Source organism: Argiope bruennichi, chromosome 5 (genome assembly GCF_947563725.1).
Source record: "Argiope bruennichi chromosome 5, qqArgBrue1.1, whole genome shotgun sequence".
In the NCBI taxonomy this organism is placed as follows: domain Eukaryota; kingdom Metazoa; phylum Arthropoda; class Arachnida; order Araneae; family Araneidae; genus Argiope; species Argiope bruennichi.
In genome coordinates, this window is record NC_079155.1 from 133,822,578 (window position 1) to 133,841,600 (window position 19,023).

The following is a 19,023-nucleotide window of genomic DNA, read 5'->3' on the forward strand; positions in this document are numbered from 1 at the left end:
AGAAAGTCCTTTAAATTTAATTAATTTTAATTGCATTCTGTATATTTCTCTTACTATCTATAAATATCACAAACTAAAACATGTGTTGGTTTTTCTTCAATGGATTGTATATCGTAAAAGAAACTGCGACGAAACTTTTGCTTGTAATTTCTTAATGAGTCATTATACGGCATGCTAGTTGTAAAAATAATTCAAAGTACTTTACAGGGACCTTCAGTTAGCAAAACTGGAGCGTAATTATTTGTGTAGTTGGTACTCAAAAAGGAGCTTTTTCTAAAGTCTATTCTAGATTTGATTGGTGGGGATTTTTCTGGCGCAAGAGCCATAATTTTGATTATGCTGCATCAAACCAGAAGTAAAATCACGTCCACGGTAAAACGAAATTCTAATGAGAATGGCAGCTAAAAATGAATCGAAATAGAAACGAGGCATGCTAATATTTATTTACTATAACTAATTGCTATCTAATATATACTAATATACTATCTAATAATTATTTACTATCATTTAATAAATTAATACGCCACTTATAGATTCAAAAAATGTAACTATTGTTTAGTAATTATTTTCACTTTAATGATTTTTTTTTCCTATGCTTTGAAATATATTTTGAAACTGCAATTTTCATTGTTTTATTTATTGCATTTGTATATCAAAAACTTTTTTCTGTGCATTCATGTTTTTCTTTTCTTTTTCTTTTTACCATAAACAATAAGGTAAATGCAAAATAAACCTTATCCACGAACCTTAACTACCATTCCAGGATGTTACGGATTATAGGTTCAAATATTCTTTAAATTTTCTGTTCTATTCTTGCGGAAACTAATGAGAAATTTCTCAATAGTAGCGTTTTCTTACACCCTATTTCATCCCTATGGTTCAATTCTTAGGAAATGGCATTGGGAATGAAATTTTCTTTTTCGTTTATCTCGGGACAAACAGGAGCGCAATACAAATGGTAGCGTATTAAATTTTACGAAAAAAATCATAATAGAGTAAATAAGATTTCCTTTTTATTGTATAAAAAAATGACAATTCATTGATAAGAAACGATTTTAAAATTGTCAAAAAATATTACCAAAACTTGCCTTGGAAGCAAATGTAAATAATGATGATGCAGCTGGTATAAAGTTGGAGAAATGTTTTCCGAAGATAAATGCAGGTCTTGAAGCTGTATTTGGTCGACCAACGTTAGCGCCGACAGTAGTTAAAAAAGAAAAAGAAAAAAAAAGTGAAATTTGTATCACATTGTTCCCACGAAATTACTAAAGACCTTCGTCGTTCGAACTTTTTTTTTATCTTATTGCCTTCATTAGCGAGAAATCCCCGATATGCTAATAAAGTATAAGGAAATCCGATATGCAAGCAAAGGACAAAGAAATAAATAATAAACTCATCCACTCATTTTGTAAATTCACTCATTTGTAATCCACTCATTATCCACTCATTTTGTAAAAAACAATAGAGTGTAAGGGAAATACATAACATTAACTAAAAAAAGAATTTAACCTAGTTGTTTTTTCAATTTATAGCAGGCGTAATGGTGTTTGAAAGAATATATACTACTAAAAGATATTTGTATTGCATTTTATTGAAATTTTGAGTTTTATATTGAATGGTAATTATATATTTCACACGACATAAATAGCAACTGAAGATTTAAATTGAAATGCATACACGTCAAATGCAGTTAACTGGTTAAAAAGTGCAGTTACAGTGCCGCGAAATTTAGAACACGGATGAAGCGCACATTTACATTTTTAATAGCCATATAGCCATATTTTAATAGCCATAGATATGGTCTCCATTAGAACACACAATCGTGTACACAATGAACAGAACGTACAATTAAAGTAACGTAACTTTTAAATTTTGCCATTTTCACAGTATCTAAAGGATTTAACTGAATCTTAAATTTTTAACCGAAATTAAATACAATATCAATATCTTCGTCAAACCAACTGGTCGTCAAAAGCTACTGGGTTTAAATGGAAATCCATTCGTTGTGGAAAACTAATATATTCTTATCATCAACAATGAAAGAATAATTCAGGAGGAATATATTTGTAGCAACAATGAAAACGATTTGCATGTCACTTTATTAATAAAAAATATTTGTAAAATTAAATTAAAAATATATTTAAAATTATACAGTAATTAAATTTGTATAATTTAAATTATAATATTAAGAGTCTTAGAACGATGTTAAAATTATTTCTATACTGTACTAATTTTGCATAGTTATGTTGAAAAAGCATCAAAGTTTCGCTTAGTTCTGAATGAATCAAATTGTTATTGGAATTTCAAAAAGGAATCATTTGGAAGTGTACACTCTCACTTTCCAAAATACATATGCACTCATTCTGTAACTCTAAATTCTATTCCGCCCTGTAGAGGGCCGGTATGCATAGGCGCACACACATATGTATTCGCATTTATAATTAGTAGTAGCGATTTGTAGAACATCGGGAATATTGGTGTCAGTAGTATACCCCCCCCCCCCCCCCACTACCGATTCCGAGTCGAGGTGTTTCCCCTCCTGCTACCGCCTCCCCTTTCTTTCACATTCTGTGTTGAGTTGTTTCCTCCCTGCTTCATTCCCTAGAGTTGAGTTGATACTCTCCTTCTCCTATATGACGTCATCTTGGAGTTGAGAGGTTTTAGAGCTGTCTTGAAGTTGAGTTGTATTATTTCTCGTCTTCCACGTGGGTTGTTATAAACTGAAGGGGGAGGGTGGAAAATGACGTCAGTTCTGCAGTCCAACCTCGATTTCCGCAAATCGTCATTAATTTGAAGTCCTTCATTACAGTATAATTATTTTAATTAATTTTATTAATCTAATGAACTATTTTTTAATTGAACTTACTTTGCACGATTCCGATGCGCAGACTTGACAAAATTTCAAAACAACGGAGCCTGGATTCGAACCTGCGACCATCTACTTCATAGTCCAGCGTGCTGACCACTAGACCGGATGCGGATTCGAAAAGGAAAGAAAATATAAACTATTTGAATATTACGTCACGTATTTTATGTGCTCCGATCTGTCCATCGAAACTCCAATAAATAATGTATGTATACAAATTGCATATCGTTTGTTTGCTTGAATATTTTACGATGATTTTCACATCTTTTGATATACGGGAAAAAAATTTACACATATATTTTAACACTTAGAAGTAATTAAGCTGTTAAAAAAAGTTCTGCGCTTCTCTAAAGGAGAAAAAAAAAAAAAAAAAAAAAAATGTGGGCAAAAGCATTTTATCTTTTTTCCAACGTAACTTCAGGAACATTCAACTCAGAAAAACACTTTTATTTAGACCATTTTATAAATAAATAAATAAAATAGTTTTTTGTAGCATCATTCGTTTATAGTACAATTATTCTTTGATTTTGAACCAATTTTTTTTCTAGTTATTTTTTCAACAATAGTTTCTTTTTTTCATTAAAATGTTAAATATTTTTTCTTTATTTAAACATATTTATCAATTATTCGCTTTTTTTTTTTTTTTTGCCAACTTTGAAGTTTAGTTGCTGCCTTCGAACATTCTCACTTTTAATTTTATTGTACTGAATAGACATTTATGTGTGCACTATAATTCATCTTTAAATACTCCTTCAATGTTGTTTAAATTTACAGTACACTCCCGATTATCCGCGGGATTGGGTGGCGTGGCCGCCGCGGATAACAAAAATCGCTGATAATCCGAAAAAAAGCTAAAAACGGGTATAGCAAAAGAGAAAACAGTTATTCCAACTTTGAAAAATCATCTTATGTACAATAAAACGTAAAATAAACAGCAGGAAATGTTTAACTAACGCTTAATATTTTAGTATATCACTCAAAACTAACCTAAAATGCATTTTGTTAATGAAAACAGAAAAGTGCTTTGTATTTACGAGAGGCGTCAAGGATACACAGAAAAATTAATACATATGTACTGTTTTAATACTGTAATGTATTATGTAATTACAAAAGCATAACTGTAAAACTGCAATTTTTTGAAAAAAACAGTCAAAAAAAAAATAAAAAACTTTGTGCGGCAGGCGCGGATAACCCGCCCACGGATAATCGGGAGTCTACTGTATTTCATTGTTTTTATTAAATTTTTTGCGGTGTATTTCAGAGCTTTTAAAATTTATAACACAAACAATTCCTATATTGGTGTTTTTAAAAACTGATTTTTGGCTCAGGCGTGCTGCGCGATGTACAATACGGCGTCCATTTTGCAAATTATTTTATGCTTCAATTTATTTTGCTATTGAGATATTTAACTTCGTCGGCGATACTTTTATATAAAAAAAGCTTTGATGGAAAAATTTTTGACTTTTTTTTTCTTTAAATCGATATAATGACTATTTGTTTTACTTGGATGTTGAAAACAAGATTTAATAAATAACATATGAGTACAGAATTTTAAAACTATTTTACTTTAAAGCTAGGAATTATAAGATATACAAATTTAAAATGTATCTGTAGAACATATATAACATCTATAAAATATATTTATAGAAAAAACTTTGATTTTTTTTTTCTCGAGAAAATTAAAAACAAGACTTCAGTAAAAGTGTCAATAAGGTAATTAAATAATATTTCATTGGAATTTATAATTTTACAAGTGTTTATTCTCCTCTTATATATTTAATTGCATCTAATACAAAGTAATATTTTTAAACCATGTCAACGATCATTGCTTTTCTTAACTGCAAATCTTTTGACTACTTTTTTTTAACTTTGTAATATCTAATATTTAGATGTTTTCCTCTATTAAATCAGAATTGTTATTTTTATCAAATTTAATTTTGTCTCCATCTGAGTTTTGTACGCTGAATACTTGATTTGAAAAAAATAGTATAAGTTCTTGTCAAACATTTTTAAAAAGATTAAAACAACATAATTCATGTAGAAACACTGTTAAATGATATGCAGTAAAACTTTTCAATGTCTTCAGTTTCCGTTAACCCGAATTTTATATTGCGAATTTTAAAGAAACCACACAAAAAATCTTCATATGTATATTGCAAGTGATGAGGTTAAAACGTCGTAAACCCAAGAACATTAGAGTAGTAATTAATTAGCATTAATTACGAATTTTGATTCTAAAACAGTTAATGAAATTGTGAGAAAGAACTCGAGAAATTTCCGAAGTATACGTTTTTTCTTTCATTCATACACAGACGGAGAAAAGCAGGCATCGTTTTGGATTCCAAGAAATTCTGCAATTTCACAAAAATGAGAAGCCTAACTTGTATAACAAAATAAGTCCATACGTCCATTGAATTGTTTCATAAGATATTCTTTCCCGAATTTAACATATTCAAAGAAGGTTGCTCATGTTGTTTTCTCATGCTCATGAGAAGAAAAAAATTAAAACATTTGTTATGTATAATTTCTATTTTTTATTGCAAAATAAAAAGAAATAATAATACATCAATATGTTATCCATGTGTTTCTTTTTGCATACATTTGTTTTGTCTTTGCTACAGCATTATCTTTAAATATTTTTCTGTTAATAATATAAGAGGCAGGGATGTTCATTTCCTTCAGGGCTGCTTGAAATTCTTTGAATCCTGTGGGGGACTTCTTTCTGTTCCGAAGTAAGTCTGTGACTAAATTCACAATGTTAGTTCTTGGTATTCTCTGACCCTTGTAAACAATTTCTCCTTCAGGAGTCCACGATAATGTTGTATGGTTAGAATTTAAGAAATCTAAAATATGCTTTACAGTCTTTGAAAACCTAACAGGTGCAGCCTTTAAAAGTTTTGTCGAAATGATATCTTCTTCTGTTTCCTTTATGCTGGTTTCTAATTCTTGACTTTCAGTTGTTTCTGGCGTTCCCTGGTGATGTTGCATTTTCACAAATTTTTGAAGAATCTGTAAATATTGGTTTACCTTCTTCTGGCAGATCCTTCCTTTGAAGAATATTTTGCATTTTAGTATCTAAATCAGATAAATGGTCCACAAATTCTGCCCGATTTTCGGGTATTAAGACCATTTTCTTAGTGTACTCCATTGATGAGAGAACTAATCACAGATATGGCAGCTGATAGCAAAAGAGATAAAAATCCTTCACCATGCTGAATGAGAAGTTGCCTCTTCTTATATAGGGGTATCTTCCTGTCCGAAAGTTTTCTTAAATATGCCTTTTAAGGAGTTAGTTTATTCCTTTGTCTTTTTGTGAGAGGTACATTTCCTCGAAGCACATTAAGTGCACATTCGCACAGAGCTTTGATAACATTGTTCGGACACGTTTTGAAAACTGAACTCTTCGATTTAATTTTACAAATAGCTTTCAAATACTCTAACTGTTGTAGTGTACACATGGTGATGATTAATTTGATAAAAAAGTGCTCAACAAGGGGCTTTATATACTTTCCAGATATCTAGCAAATGCTTTGGCTTTGTAGACGGAACAATGATGGAAACTTTTTCCGTGCATGTAGGGGCACAGCAAATCCAAATTCGGTAAATCTTTTATTTTGGGACATTCAAAATCATCAAGATTTAATATTTCGTGCCCGGTCAAAAATTCTAAGAATTTCTTTTTTTCAAGTCCTTTTACGTAAATATAGGAAAACGTTTCAAATATGACTGTCAACACACAGCGAAAGGTATCATAAGGTAATTCACCATCGTTCCATTCGATCTGATGAAGGAATTTAGTAATCCAAGAGTAAGTACTTTGTTTCTTACGATCCAACCTATCGAAAGAATGAGGTGATTTAAAAAACCATCGTCCACAGAAAGTATCATCATTAACAGCATACACTGCCATCTCTTTGATGATAAAACGTCCCAGAGAGAGTTGAAATCCTTCAAAATCTAAGACTGCTGATGTTACGGTGTTTCCGCAACGAAATGACTAAAGAGGGTGATATACATAATATTTATCTCCCGGAAAAAGTCCAGTGCGCAGGCGCAATGAGTCATCTGTTTGAGGTGTCAGATCAACAAGTAGATAGCTAAATGATTTTGAAGTAGCATCTTCGTATACTTCTCGAAAAAATTTCACATTGTTTGGATAAAGCTGGCAACCTAAATGCATGATTTGGGAACGATCACGGGGATTTTTAAATAAAAACATCTAATGAGCATTCAGTGAAATATTTCGCATTTCTTTACCTTTGTGAAATATATTTTGAACTATAAAAATGATAGTTAAATTACGATGATGGCTTCCCTTAGTGAAAAGTTTGCTTAATTTATTGTCACTGGAAAGTTCTGCCATTAGATCATCGATCACAATTAAAGCATTCGAAATACTATAGATATTAGATGGCAATCCTTCTTGAAATTCCACATTTTTCATTTCTCTGTAAAGGTTTTGATAAGCCCCATAACACCAAATTATTTTAGGGGGGAAAGGATGTATCATCTTAAAATCAATTAATTTCTTTACTAGGTGTGTCTTTCCACATCCTGTTGCGCCACCGACAAGAACGGTGCACGGGTGCCACAGACGTAATGAATCCATGATTACTAACTGAAAACTTCATGAGTGGTTGTATTTATACTAAAAAAATGAATGAAATAAGAAACAAAAATCTTTAATAAATGTATTTATTTACTGTTTAAAAATCATTCTTACACCATATCGTTTTTTCACAAATTGGTACATTCGAAAATCATTTTTCTGACATTGAGATAAATTGCTTACAATGGAATACAATGATTTTCCTTGACATCGTTTTAAAATAAAATAAATGCAATAGGCTCCACAAACATTAGACGTAAGACTTTGCATCGGTGTCGAATTCCAGAAAACAGAGGAGTAATGGGAAACGAAACTCGTGAAGCAGTTGACCATAAAATTCAGGTGGATTTCCATACGAATCAAAAAATTCAAGATTGCCAGCTTCCAGGTAAAAAGCTAACCAGTGAGATCCTGGCTGCAGATGACGTGTCGTTATTCACAACAATAGCAGACTTTTCTTTCAGGATCGGAATAGTGTCAGAGGCAAACACGCCATGAAAAAATGGTGAAGTATACGGGTCTTTTGATAAAATGTAATGTATCTGATTTCCATTCATTTTCAATTTCCAAAATCGTATAAATATTCCTCGTTTTGTTTATTTCTATTACGTTATCGAACTCGGCGTAAATTAATACACAGATGGTTTGCAAAAGCGCGTTTGAAAATTTAATTTCCAATCTCAAATTGCTATGCTTAATGAGATTTAAATGATCCCCATTGGGAAGGTCCGGTGATAAATTAAAAGCAAACAATGTATTTCCCTTTATATAATCCTCTCTAGATAGAAATAATCCTTGGTCTTGACCAAATTTATCAGTTCCAGAAAACAAGCTATTATAACCTCTGATATAATCATTTTTATCAAAATTCAACTCAAAAGGGTTATGTGGGACTGGCTGTCCATCTACATAAATTCCTATAAAATTCACATTAAAATGCTTGAATTCAAAAGGCGATTTTTGAAATGTTCCATGAAAAGCATCATTTTCCTCAGAACCGATAATGATTCTTTTAGGCATCTGTCCTACGAAAATATTGTCTTGCACCATCGACATACTTCCCTGAGGAATAGAATATACTTTGCAAAGCACTCTATTAATAGGATATTTTGCCGTTTCTTTCTCCAAAGCTTTTACGTGACCTAATATCACACCAGGACTGACACGAACTTTTCGAACTAACAAATTGATTTTTTCCAAAACAACTTTGTATCCTTCATCTCCTTGCAAGCAGAACTCGGGTTTATTTCGAATTAATTTAATTTTCACATCTACTAAGTTCAATAATAGTCTTTCTTGATGAAACAGATCACTGTGTAATCCTCCGATCATATCCACTGTAGCACTCGATTCAAAAAAATTTTGATCGTTTTTCCAATCTAATGTCATTATCGCTGTAAAACATTTCAGATGTAAGCTGAGAAGTCTTACTGTCGTAGCCATGATTCAATAACGTCTCAATATAAGATCGGTAAGGATATGTATTACTAGAGTTAGACACAAGGCGATCATTTTAAGGAAACGTCTACTTGACTGAAAATTGAATGAAGAAATAAATTAACAGGGCCAATATTAGTTTTTTTTTGACGTAGATTCTCTTGATGTAGATGAATCAGAGTCAATCGTTTCTTTTAGAATAGGTGAACCATCTGCTTTCAAAATTTTTGCTTTTACATAAAGCTGGGTTTGACTCAAGTCGAGATATTCTTCTCCACTTCCAGAAATGTGAAATTCTACAGGTCCTCCATCGAATACATTGGATAAGGGATGGAATTCTACCCATTGACCATTTTCTACGGCTGTTTGAGTAGGACCATTTTCTACGGCTGTTTGAGTAGGAGGTAAATGAAAAAGTTCCAGTTCCGATTTGACACATTCTGGGGATCCTTTCAAAATGTAAGCCATTATGAATCAAAGATGTCTCGACCTCCCCTCTTTCGTACCTTAGATGAAATGATTTTTTTTCTGCTTTCTTCGTTTCCTTTTATATTTTCCTTTTCCTATCATCGACTGTATTTGACCAATAGCTTTTCGAGCCAGATTTTTTCCAGCTTCTTTACTTCTTTTCTTGGCAGCGATTTTGATATCTTCCCCAGAAACAACGTCGTTTACCACATTCGTTCCTGTGATGAGAGCTTCTTTTCCAATTGCTTTTCCTCCTTTTACTAGAAATGGCAATGCCGCTCGAAACCAACGGCGAAATATACCAAATAATCCATACCCTTTTTGAAAAGACACTCCCTCATAATATGGAATTCCAGAGCCATTGTGATTCGAATAATGTTCTTGGAATTTCGTTGGGCAACAAGTATACGGCATTTTTGTAATACAGCTCATCTTTCGTATCAAAATATTGAAATAATTACCAACACTTAGAAATCCCACCTATTTATAGGATTTGCTGCATCCGAAAATGCAAAACTATAATCACTTTTCCCCTTTCAAATGGAACCAAAGCACCTGAATTAAGACGAAGTTCCATTTCAATAGTTTGAAAGGACTGTCTGATTACGGGCACATAATGAGGTCTGTCATAATGAGCGCTAATAACGTCTCCGTCTTTTCCGGAAATTCTCACAACTCTTAGAAGGGGTGCTTCAGCATATTCAACAACGACAGGTTGGACTATATCACTATATACATAAAATACTGGGAAACCTGCCTGAGGATCAGCTACGAACGAGCTTTCTTCAACTCCCTCAACAACATGAGGATAGAAACCTAAAAGATCACACAAACCTTCTTGTAAGATAGCTTTTGATTTTTTTTTTCTGCTTTTATTTTTACTCGTTTGTTGTTAGCATTGAATTTAAAACTGATTTTACCTTCGTGTGAAGGCAGTATCATTGCTTTTAAAACGTCTGGAACGGTTTCATAGGAACCTGGCGGAATTTTTCTGGTAATTAATTTTCCGTCTCCTAAATCAAAACCAAATATATTGTTCTTCTCGTTTATATTATACCATGTATGGGGGTAAATTATTTCGGCTAATCCAACTTCCCATTTTCCTTCTAATGATATGGGAGTTGGGAGATGAGTTACAAAACTTGAAATTTTATTATTGGGAAAATAATGTAAGGAGCTATCAGAAGGAAGCGTCAGGTAGAATGACATTTTGTTTTACAGTGAATAGATTTTTCTTAACGAATCTCACTATTTATAGCATTTTCACTTCACTCACCCACGAATTGAATTCTTCTGGATAACCCAGAAATTTTACAAAATATTCCATTTTTCCATTTTTACTTCTTTTCTTAATCACTTTTTCTACAGGATAATAACCGGAATCTTTAACCTTTTGCATTTCTCTTTCGTAAAATGTGCCTTCTATGACATTATTGTTAAAATCCTTCAATTTATAAACAATCGGTATTCTTGAAAGAATCTTGTAAATAGTAAATATTTCTCTAGACCAATTATTTTCATATCCTTTTTCAAATTTTCCTTTCCACTTACTGATACGAACCGTATCGCCTACTTTAAAAGAAGGTTTTTCTGATTTTTGTTCGGAAAGATTGCCATACAAATTTTGCCAAACTTCGGCTTGGTTGTCAGTATTTACTGAAGATGGCTCCATTTTGATACTTCGATGTCAAGTATGATTGTAACTAGATATTAATTTTTGAATCACGTCTATGTACTTTTGAGTGTTATATTCTGTAAAATATCTCGTCAATTTTGACATTAGAGTTCTATGAAAGCGTTCGACTATACTAGCTTTCGTTTCATTATTTGTCGTAAAAAAGTGTACATTCATTTTCTTTAAATAATTTTGGACTAATCTGTTTTTGAATTCTGTTCCTTTTTCCGTTTGTAGTAATTGAGGAGTACGTTCTTTGAATATTTTCTGAAAGCCATTTAAAATGCTTTGACATGTTTTATCCCTCAAGGGTATTGCCCAAGCGTATTTTGAAAACACGTCTATACATGTCAGCAAATATTTATATCCTTTATTAGATTTACTTAGAGACTGTATGTCTAACAAGTCAGCTTGAAATTGTTCATCTATTCCTCCTACTATGACTCTATTCCTTTTAAAATTTCGTCTTGCTGTCCTATGAAGAGTGTAAGACTCTTTAGCCTTTAACCATTTTTTAATGTGTTTAGTCTTTACACTGTTTCCTAGAGCCGTTCTCAAAGCATTTAAGCCTGTAAAACTTGCTGGATGCTCAGGATTTTTATAAAATTTTTCAAGTGAGTTTCCTGACATTTTTTTAGTTCATAAAAACTTAAATAAAATAAAAATAGGTCTTCTGATACATACAGAAATAACCAATGGGATAACATAAGATTTACAAAGCCTTTATATATTTTTGTATAAAAGAATATGTATATGAAAAAATAAAGAAAAATATAAAAAACTGAAACAAATTAGAGGAAACAAATTTTATTATAAGACTTTCACTCTCACTCACTCAATCACTCACTCACTCACTCACACACACACACACACACACACACACACACACACACACACACACACACACACACACACACACACACACACACACACACACACACACACACACACACACAATGAAACTTACCAGAAACAAAAGTTGTTATAGTGTCACCATCCAGTTCATCCTTGTTCACTTGTTAATTTAAACTATAGCAGAATTTTTTTGTTTTTAAATGAAACAATAAAATGATATTTTCTAACTCAATTTTTAATCATTACGTGTGTTAATTTTAATTATTATGTGTGTATGTGTGCTTCTTTTTATTAAGGTTTCAATAAAAATTCTTGCCTAAATATTATTTTCCTTTTTGCTTATTTAATAATCGTTCTGCAAAAATTGAAATGTCTCCAAAGTTTCATGTCACTTCATATCCATGAAATTTCTTTCTTTCTTCTTTGAATATGTTAAATTCGGGAAAGAATATCTTATGAAACAATTCAATGGACGTATGGACTTATTTTGTTATACAAGTTAGGCTTCTCATTTTTGTGAAATTGCAGAATTTCTTGGAATCCAAAACGATACCTGCTTTTCTCCGTCTGTGTATGAATGAAAGAAAAAACGTATACTTCGGAAATTTCTCGAGTTCTTTCTCACAATTTCATTAACTGTTTTAGAATCAAAATTCGTAATTAATGCTAATTAATTACTACTCTAATGTTCTTGGGTTTACGACGTTTTAACCTCATCACTTGCAATATACATATGAAGATTTTTTGTGTGGTTTCTTTAAAATTCGCAATATAAAATTCGGGTTAACGGAAACTGAAGACATTGAAAAGTTTTACTGCATATCATTTAACAGTGTTTCTACATGAATTATGTTGTTTTAATCTTTTTAAAAATGTTTGACAAGAACTTATACTATTTTTTTCAAAGCAAGTATTCAGCGTACAAAACTCAGATGGAGACAAAATTAAATTTGATAAAAATAACAATTCTGATTTAATAGAGGAAAACATCTAAATATTAGATATTACAAAGTTAAAAAAAAGTAGTCAAAAGATTTGCAGTTAAGAAAAGCAATGATCGTTGACATGGTTTAAAAATATTACTTTGTATTAGATGCAATTAAATATATAAGAGGAGAATAAACACTTGTAAAATTATAAATTCCAATGAAATATTATTTAATTACCTTATTGACACTTTTACTGAAGTCTTGTTTTTAATTTTCTCGAGAAAAAAAAAATCAAAGTTTTTTCTATAAATATATTTTATAGATGTTATATATGTTCTACAGATACATTTTAAATTTGTATATCTTATAATTCCTAGCTTTAAAGTAAAATAGTTTTAAAATTCTGTACTCATATGTTATTTATTAAATCTTGTTTTCAACATCCAAGTAAAACAAATAGTCATTATATCGATTTAAAGAAAAAAAAAGTCAAAAATTTTTCCATCAAAGCTTTTTTTATATAAAAGTATCGCCGACGAAGTTAAATATCTCAATAGCAAAATAAATTGAAGCATAAAATAATTTGCAAAATGGACGCCGTATTGTACATCGCGCAGCACGCCTGAGCCAAAAATCAGTTTTTAAAAACACCAATATAGGAATTGTTTGTGTTATAAATTTTAAAAGCTCTGAAATACACCGCAAAAAATTTAATAAAAACAATGAAATACAGTAGACTCCCGATTATCCGTGGGCGGGTTATCCGCGCCTGCCGCACAAAGTTTTTTATTTTTTTTTTGACTGTTTTTTTCAAAAAATTGCAGTTTTACAGTTATGCTTTTGTAATTACATAATACATTACAGTATTAAAACAGTACATATGTATTAATTTTTCTGTGTATCCTTGACGCCTCTCGTAAATACAAAGCACTTTTCTGTTTTCATTAACAAAATGCATTTTAGGTTAGTTTTGAGTGATATACTAAAATATTAAGCGTTAGTTAAACATTTCCTGCTGTTTATTTTACGTTTTATTGTACATAAGATGATTTTTCAAAGTTGGAATAACTGTTTTCTCTTTTGCTATACCCGTTTTTAGCTTTTTTTCGGATTATCAGCGATTTTTGTTATCCGCGGCGGCCACGCCACCCAATCCCGCGGATAATCGGGAGTGTACTGTAAATTTAAACAACATTGAAGGAGTATTTAAAGATGAATTATAGTGCACACATAAATGTCTATTCAGTACAATAAAATTAAAAGTGAGAATGTTCGAAGGCAGCAACTAAACTTCAAAGTTGGCAAAAAAAAAAAAAAAAGCGAATAATTGATAAATATGTTTAAATAAAGAAAAAATATTTAACATTTTAATGAAAAAAAGAAACTATTGTTGAAAAAATAACTAGAAAAAAAATTGGTTCAAAATCAAAGAATAATTGTACTATAAACGAATGATGCTACAAAAACTATTTTATTTATTTATTTATAAAATGGTCTAAATAAAAGTGTTTTTCTGAGTTGAATGTTCCTGAAGTTACGTTGGAAAAAAGATAAAATGCTTTTGCCCACATTTGTTTTTTTTTTTTTTTTTTTTCTCCTTTTGAGAAGCGCAGAACTTTTTTTAACAGCTTAATTACTTCTAAGTGTTAAAATATATGTGTAAATTTTTTTCCCGTATATCAAAAGATGTGAAAATCATCGTAAAATATTCAAGCAAACAAACGATATGCAATTTGTATACATACATTATTTATTGGAGTTTCGATGGACAGATCGGAGCACATAAAATACGTGACGTAATATTCAAATAGTTTATATTTTCTTTCCTTTTCGAATCCGCATCCGGTCTAGTGGTCAGCACGCTGGACTATGAAGTAGATGGTCGCAGGTCCAGCCTCCGATGTTTTGAAATTTTGTCAAGTTTGCGCATCGGAATCGTGCAAAGTAAGTTCAATTAAAAAATAGTTCATTAGATTAATCAAATTAGTTAAAATAATTATACTGTAATGAAGGACTTCAAATTAATGACGATTTGCGGAAATCGAGGTTGGACTGCAGAACTGACGTCATTTTCCACCCTCCCCCTTCAGTTTATAACAACCCACGTGGAAGACGAGAAATAATACAACTCAACTTCAAGACAGCTCTAAAACCTCTCAACTCCAAGATGACGTCATATAGGAGAAGGAGAGTATCAACTCAACTCTATGGAATGAAGCAGGAAGGAAACAACTCAACACAGAAGGTAAAAGAAAAGGGAGGGCAGCAGGAGGGAAGCAACTCAACTCAAAGGGGGACGGGAAAGGGGGTTAGCAGAAGGAGGGGAAACAACTCAACTAGGAATCGGTAGTGGGGGGTATACTACTACTGGTGTCTATTTATTTGTCCAAGAATTCCCCCAGTTAGTAGCAGCACGAAATTTGCACAAACAGTTTTGAAGTCCTTTCTTGGTTTATTATTGTCAATTATTTATTATTAAATTCGAAAAATGATTGCTTTTTAATTCAATTTTTAAAAAAAACTAAGACAAACTATATCATTTTTGGTATTTTTTTCCAATAATTTCTTCCCACAAATACATTGCATAATATCTTTAGAACAAATAATTGCCCTTTCGGTGATGTTAATTACTGAGCGATCTTTCATTTGATTTTGAAGAATTTTTATGCGATTATTTTATTCGTTCATTCAAGCTTCCTTTCCCATAGACAAAAGTGATCTGGCGAGAAAAAGGAGAGGACACAATTCGATGTTATCTCAGCCAGGAACAGAAATACCCTCGGAATAAAAAAAGAAAATGGTATGGCAATAAAAACTGTAACGTGAACGAATTTCTTTTGTCATCGTAGCAATTGTGGAATGCTTCAGCATTTTGTGCGCTAACGAACAAATTCTCTTCCCATTCAACTCAAAAACACTTAGAGGCCTAGGGACGTTGTTAGTAAAAGTTCCGTGACAATGAAGGAAGTAGCATCTTTTTTATTAATTAAAAACTCCGCCTTCATGCACAGAACAAAATCGAAACTGAAATTTGTTTAGTGGCGCCATTCCCACTGACTGAAGATTACATTATTTCTTAGCTTAGCTTCAGGCGGTTTTAAAAAATAATTTAGTTCAACCATTATTCTAGTTTCAATTCAAAAAATTTCTTTTGATAAGAGGTTTTGGGGTATAACAATAATTTATATAAAAGTATCATTTGCATAATAGATATTAGATTTCAAGCTACCAAGCTAGTTTTTGTTAATGAAAAGGAATTAACATTATTAAATTAAAATGTGTTATAATTTTCTTCTTCAAAAGGTAAAATGGGTATAATGTTATTATCTCTTATTCCCTCCTTATAATTTCTTCTTTGTTTTTAAATTGCTTACTAACAAGGGAAAAAAAAAAACTTTTTTTTTTTCCAATTTTGTATTTAATTGCTCTTTCACTCAGTCTCCGTTAATCATATTCTTTTCATAGGAGAGGATCCTTGCCGGCAGGACAACGGGGGTTGTCACCACTATTGTCATTCCCTACAAGGAGTGGTCAACTGCACGTGTGCTTCGGGATTCGAGTTACAGAAGGATGGACGGACTTGTAAGGGTAGGTCCACTCGAACAGAAACAATTACCATATGGAAGTCGCCTTTTTTCATAAATTAATTTGAGTTTCTAAGCGTTATATATAATCTGTTTTCGATTAAGGAAGCCGGCGTTTTCGGTCAACGGTTTGATACCCGTCTTATTAACATTTTTTATATATATAATTTTATAAGAGCAAGAATGATTTGGGAGTTTGAAATCATATCTTTAAGGCATGGAATTATTTACTAAGCTAGAAGTTATGTATTTAATAAAAGTCTTTTATTAAATATGCTCGCTCAAAATTATTTTTTATATTTGCTTTTACATTCTCTATTTCACATGATGTGGAGATGGAGTTTTATAAACGATTTTTTTCAATCACAGTTTGATGTGCTGGAGTTTTGAAATGCTAAACGAATGCACATCATGTTAAAGCTATGTGTTGGCTATATACTATTTTGAAATATTTTGAGTTAAGCTGTCAGTCAATCGATTAATTTAATTAAATTTTGATTCCATACGATAATAAATTTAAGAATGAAGAAAAATACTTCAGATTTGCATTATATTTATTGATTATTAAATATATTAAAGGCTAAAAATTAGAAAATAATTAAAATAATAGGTATTCTTTTATTAGTATATTAATACCACGGGAGGGGGGCTTCGCAATTGAGGATGAGAAGCTTCGGGCATGGTGGTTAGTTCTTGTGGTGGTGGTTTGTGGGTGCACAAAAAGGTGGGGGAGGGGTGTCAGGTTCCTTCCCTCGATGACGTGACGTACTTTCTTAGGGAAGCGTTGTACCGTGGCCGGTGATGGCCTTTAGGACTCAACCACAGTTCCCGCCAGTGTTGCTGTTGCGGCGGTCCGTTCATTCAAGTTTCCCGTATGCCTTCTGGTGGGTCGCAGCAGTCAGTTTGTGATTTAACAGTATATTAAAACATGAAAAATTATTTATAAAAAAAATCAAAACTGTTAAAGCGTGTGACACTGACAGCAACAGTATTAAGATGATGAAATAAAATGAATGTCTTTATGAAATAAAATTTCTAAACTTTAATTAAAAATTACAATATATATTACGGCTGTATTTAAAATTCTATTTTTTCTTGAATTTAAATTTTGTGTTTTTATCATTTAGTTTTAATCTCCATATTCTTAGTTTTAAAAAATTTACCTCTCAGCATGGTATTTTTATTTTTTATGTTAACTTTATCACCAACAGACGCTTTGTTTCTTTCCTTCGCAGAAGAGAATCCATGCCTGAGAAAAAACGGTGGCTGTTCGCACTACTGCAATTACAAGAATAGCACAGTGGTCTGCCAGTGCGCCGTCGGTTTTGAGCTGCTGCGCGATGGAAGGACGTGCAGAGGTTGAGTATTTCTATTTTCCCATTTTAGCGGTTCATACACTTTAGCGGTTTGTTTGCAAGGTGTGGACTTCGAGATGGTTCCAATCTCGAAATCCGATCCCACCATAGATCTGCCACGCCTGTAGAACTTGTGTGCATTGAACTAACTCGTTCCTTCTGCGGAGAATAAGCCGGCAAGCTCGTTGCTTCCTTCGTAGGATTGAAGAGCGCCGCAGCCTGCTCACTACAGTGAATGTTCGGAATTTCTTTCGTTATCATTTGAAGAAGGGGGTTACCGCTTTATTTCCTGAAATTATTAAACGCATCCTTTTACACCAGCTGTTACTTTGCAAAATAAAAATAGTTAGCATTTCTTTTTTATTCAACTTTTAACTAATTACTAACTTACTTTCTAGCTCTGTTAAGAAAGAAAATATTTTCGTGTCAACTTTCATTATTGAAAAATTAAATGTATTGTTACGAAACCTTCATTCAAAACTTCCTTATGCTTCTTGAATAGAGCTAAATTACCAAGCACTAAATAAATTCAATTTTTTAAAAAAAAAAAAACCTTTTCTTATAATACAGTCGAATTTCAATCACAGGGTAATTTGCTCAGGCCCCATCCGGCAAAACAAACATTTGTATGCTTCGTGCTATTAATGTCATATGAAGGACGATGTAAAGAAATAAAATTGCAAAAAACGAAACTGCTAATTAATAATTTTTAGAAGTTATTTTCCTGGCAGTGCTAAGACTCAAGATCCTTTAATATACTTATTTTTAAATAGTTTTGGCCATTTTTATTAGAGGAAATGAAGAAGAAACACTTTAACAACATGTATTTAAAATTAAATAAATGAATGAGCTTATGGATTTCAGATTTGCTGTTCTTTTATTTCATATTTAGAATCCCATCTTCATCTTTTTTATGACGGGAAGTTGCGAAACTCCATCATATGGTATAAATGAACATATTTTCAAGTGATATAAACTTTTTTGTATATCATGGAACATGGATAATTGAAAACTGATGGAACCCATATAAAAATTCGAATGAAGAAAAACTGGTTCTAATAAATAAGAATAACAAGCGAGATAAAAGAATATTAAAGTAAAAATTTCTTTAGAAATTATTTGAAATATTAAAAAGTTTTTTGAAATAAATAATGCGCTGTTGATAAATAAGAAATAATTACTTTTTTAAGTAAATGGAAATAATAGCTAAAGCAGTCATAATTATATATAAGATAACAACTACTT

At 31.6% G+C, this 19,023-nt stretch overlaps 1 protein-coding gene across 1 annotated transcript in view; it reads left to right on the forward strand.

Moving 5' to 3' along the window:
- Positions 1-19,023, forward strand: part of LOC129968987 (multiple epidermal growth factor-like domains protein 6) — a 442,865-nt gene that overhangs the window by 247,488 nt on the left and 176,354 nt on the right. Inside the window, exons 5-6 of the mRNA XM_056083379.1 lie at positions 16,305-16,427; positions 17,659-17,781. Of these exons, the coding sequence (XP_055939354.1) occupies positions 16,305-16,427; positions 17,659-17,781 (246 nt within the window). The remainder of the gene's footprint in view (positions 1-16,304; positions 16,428-17,658; positions 17,782-19,023) is intronic.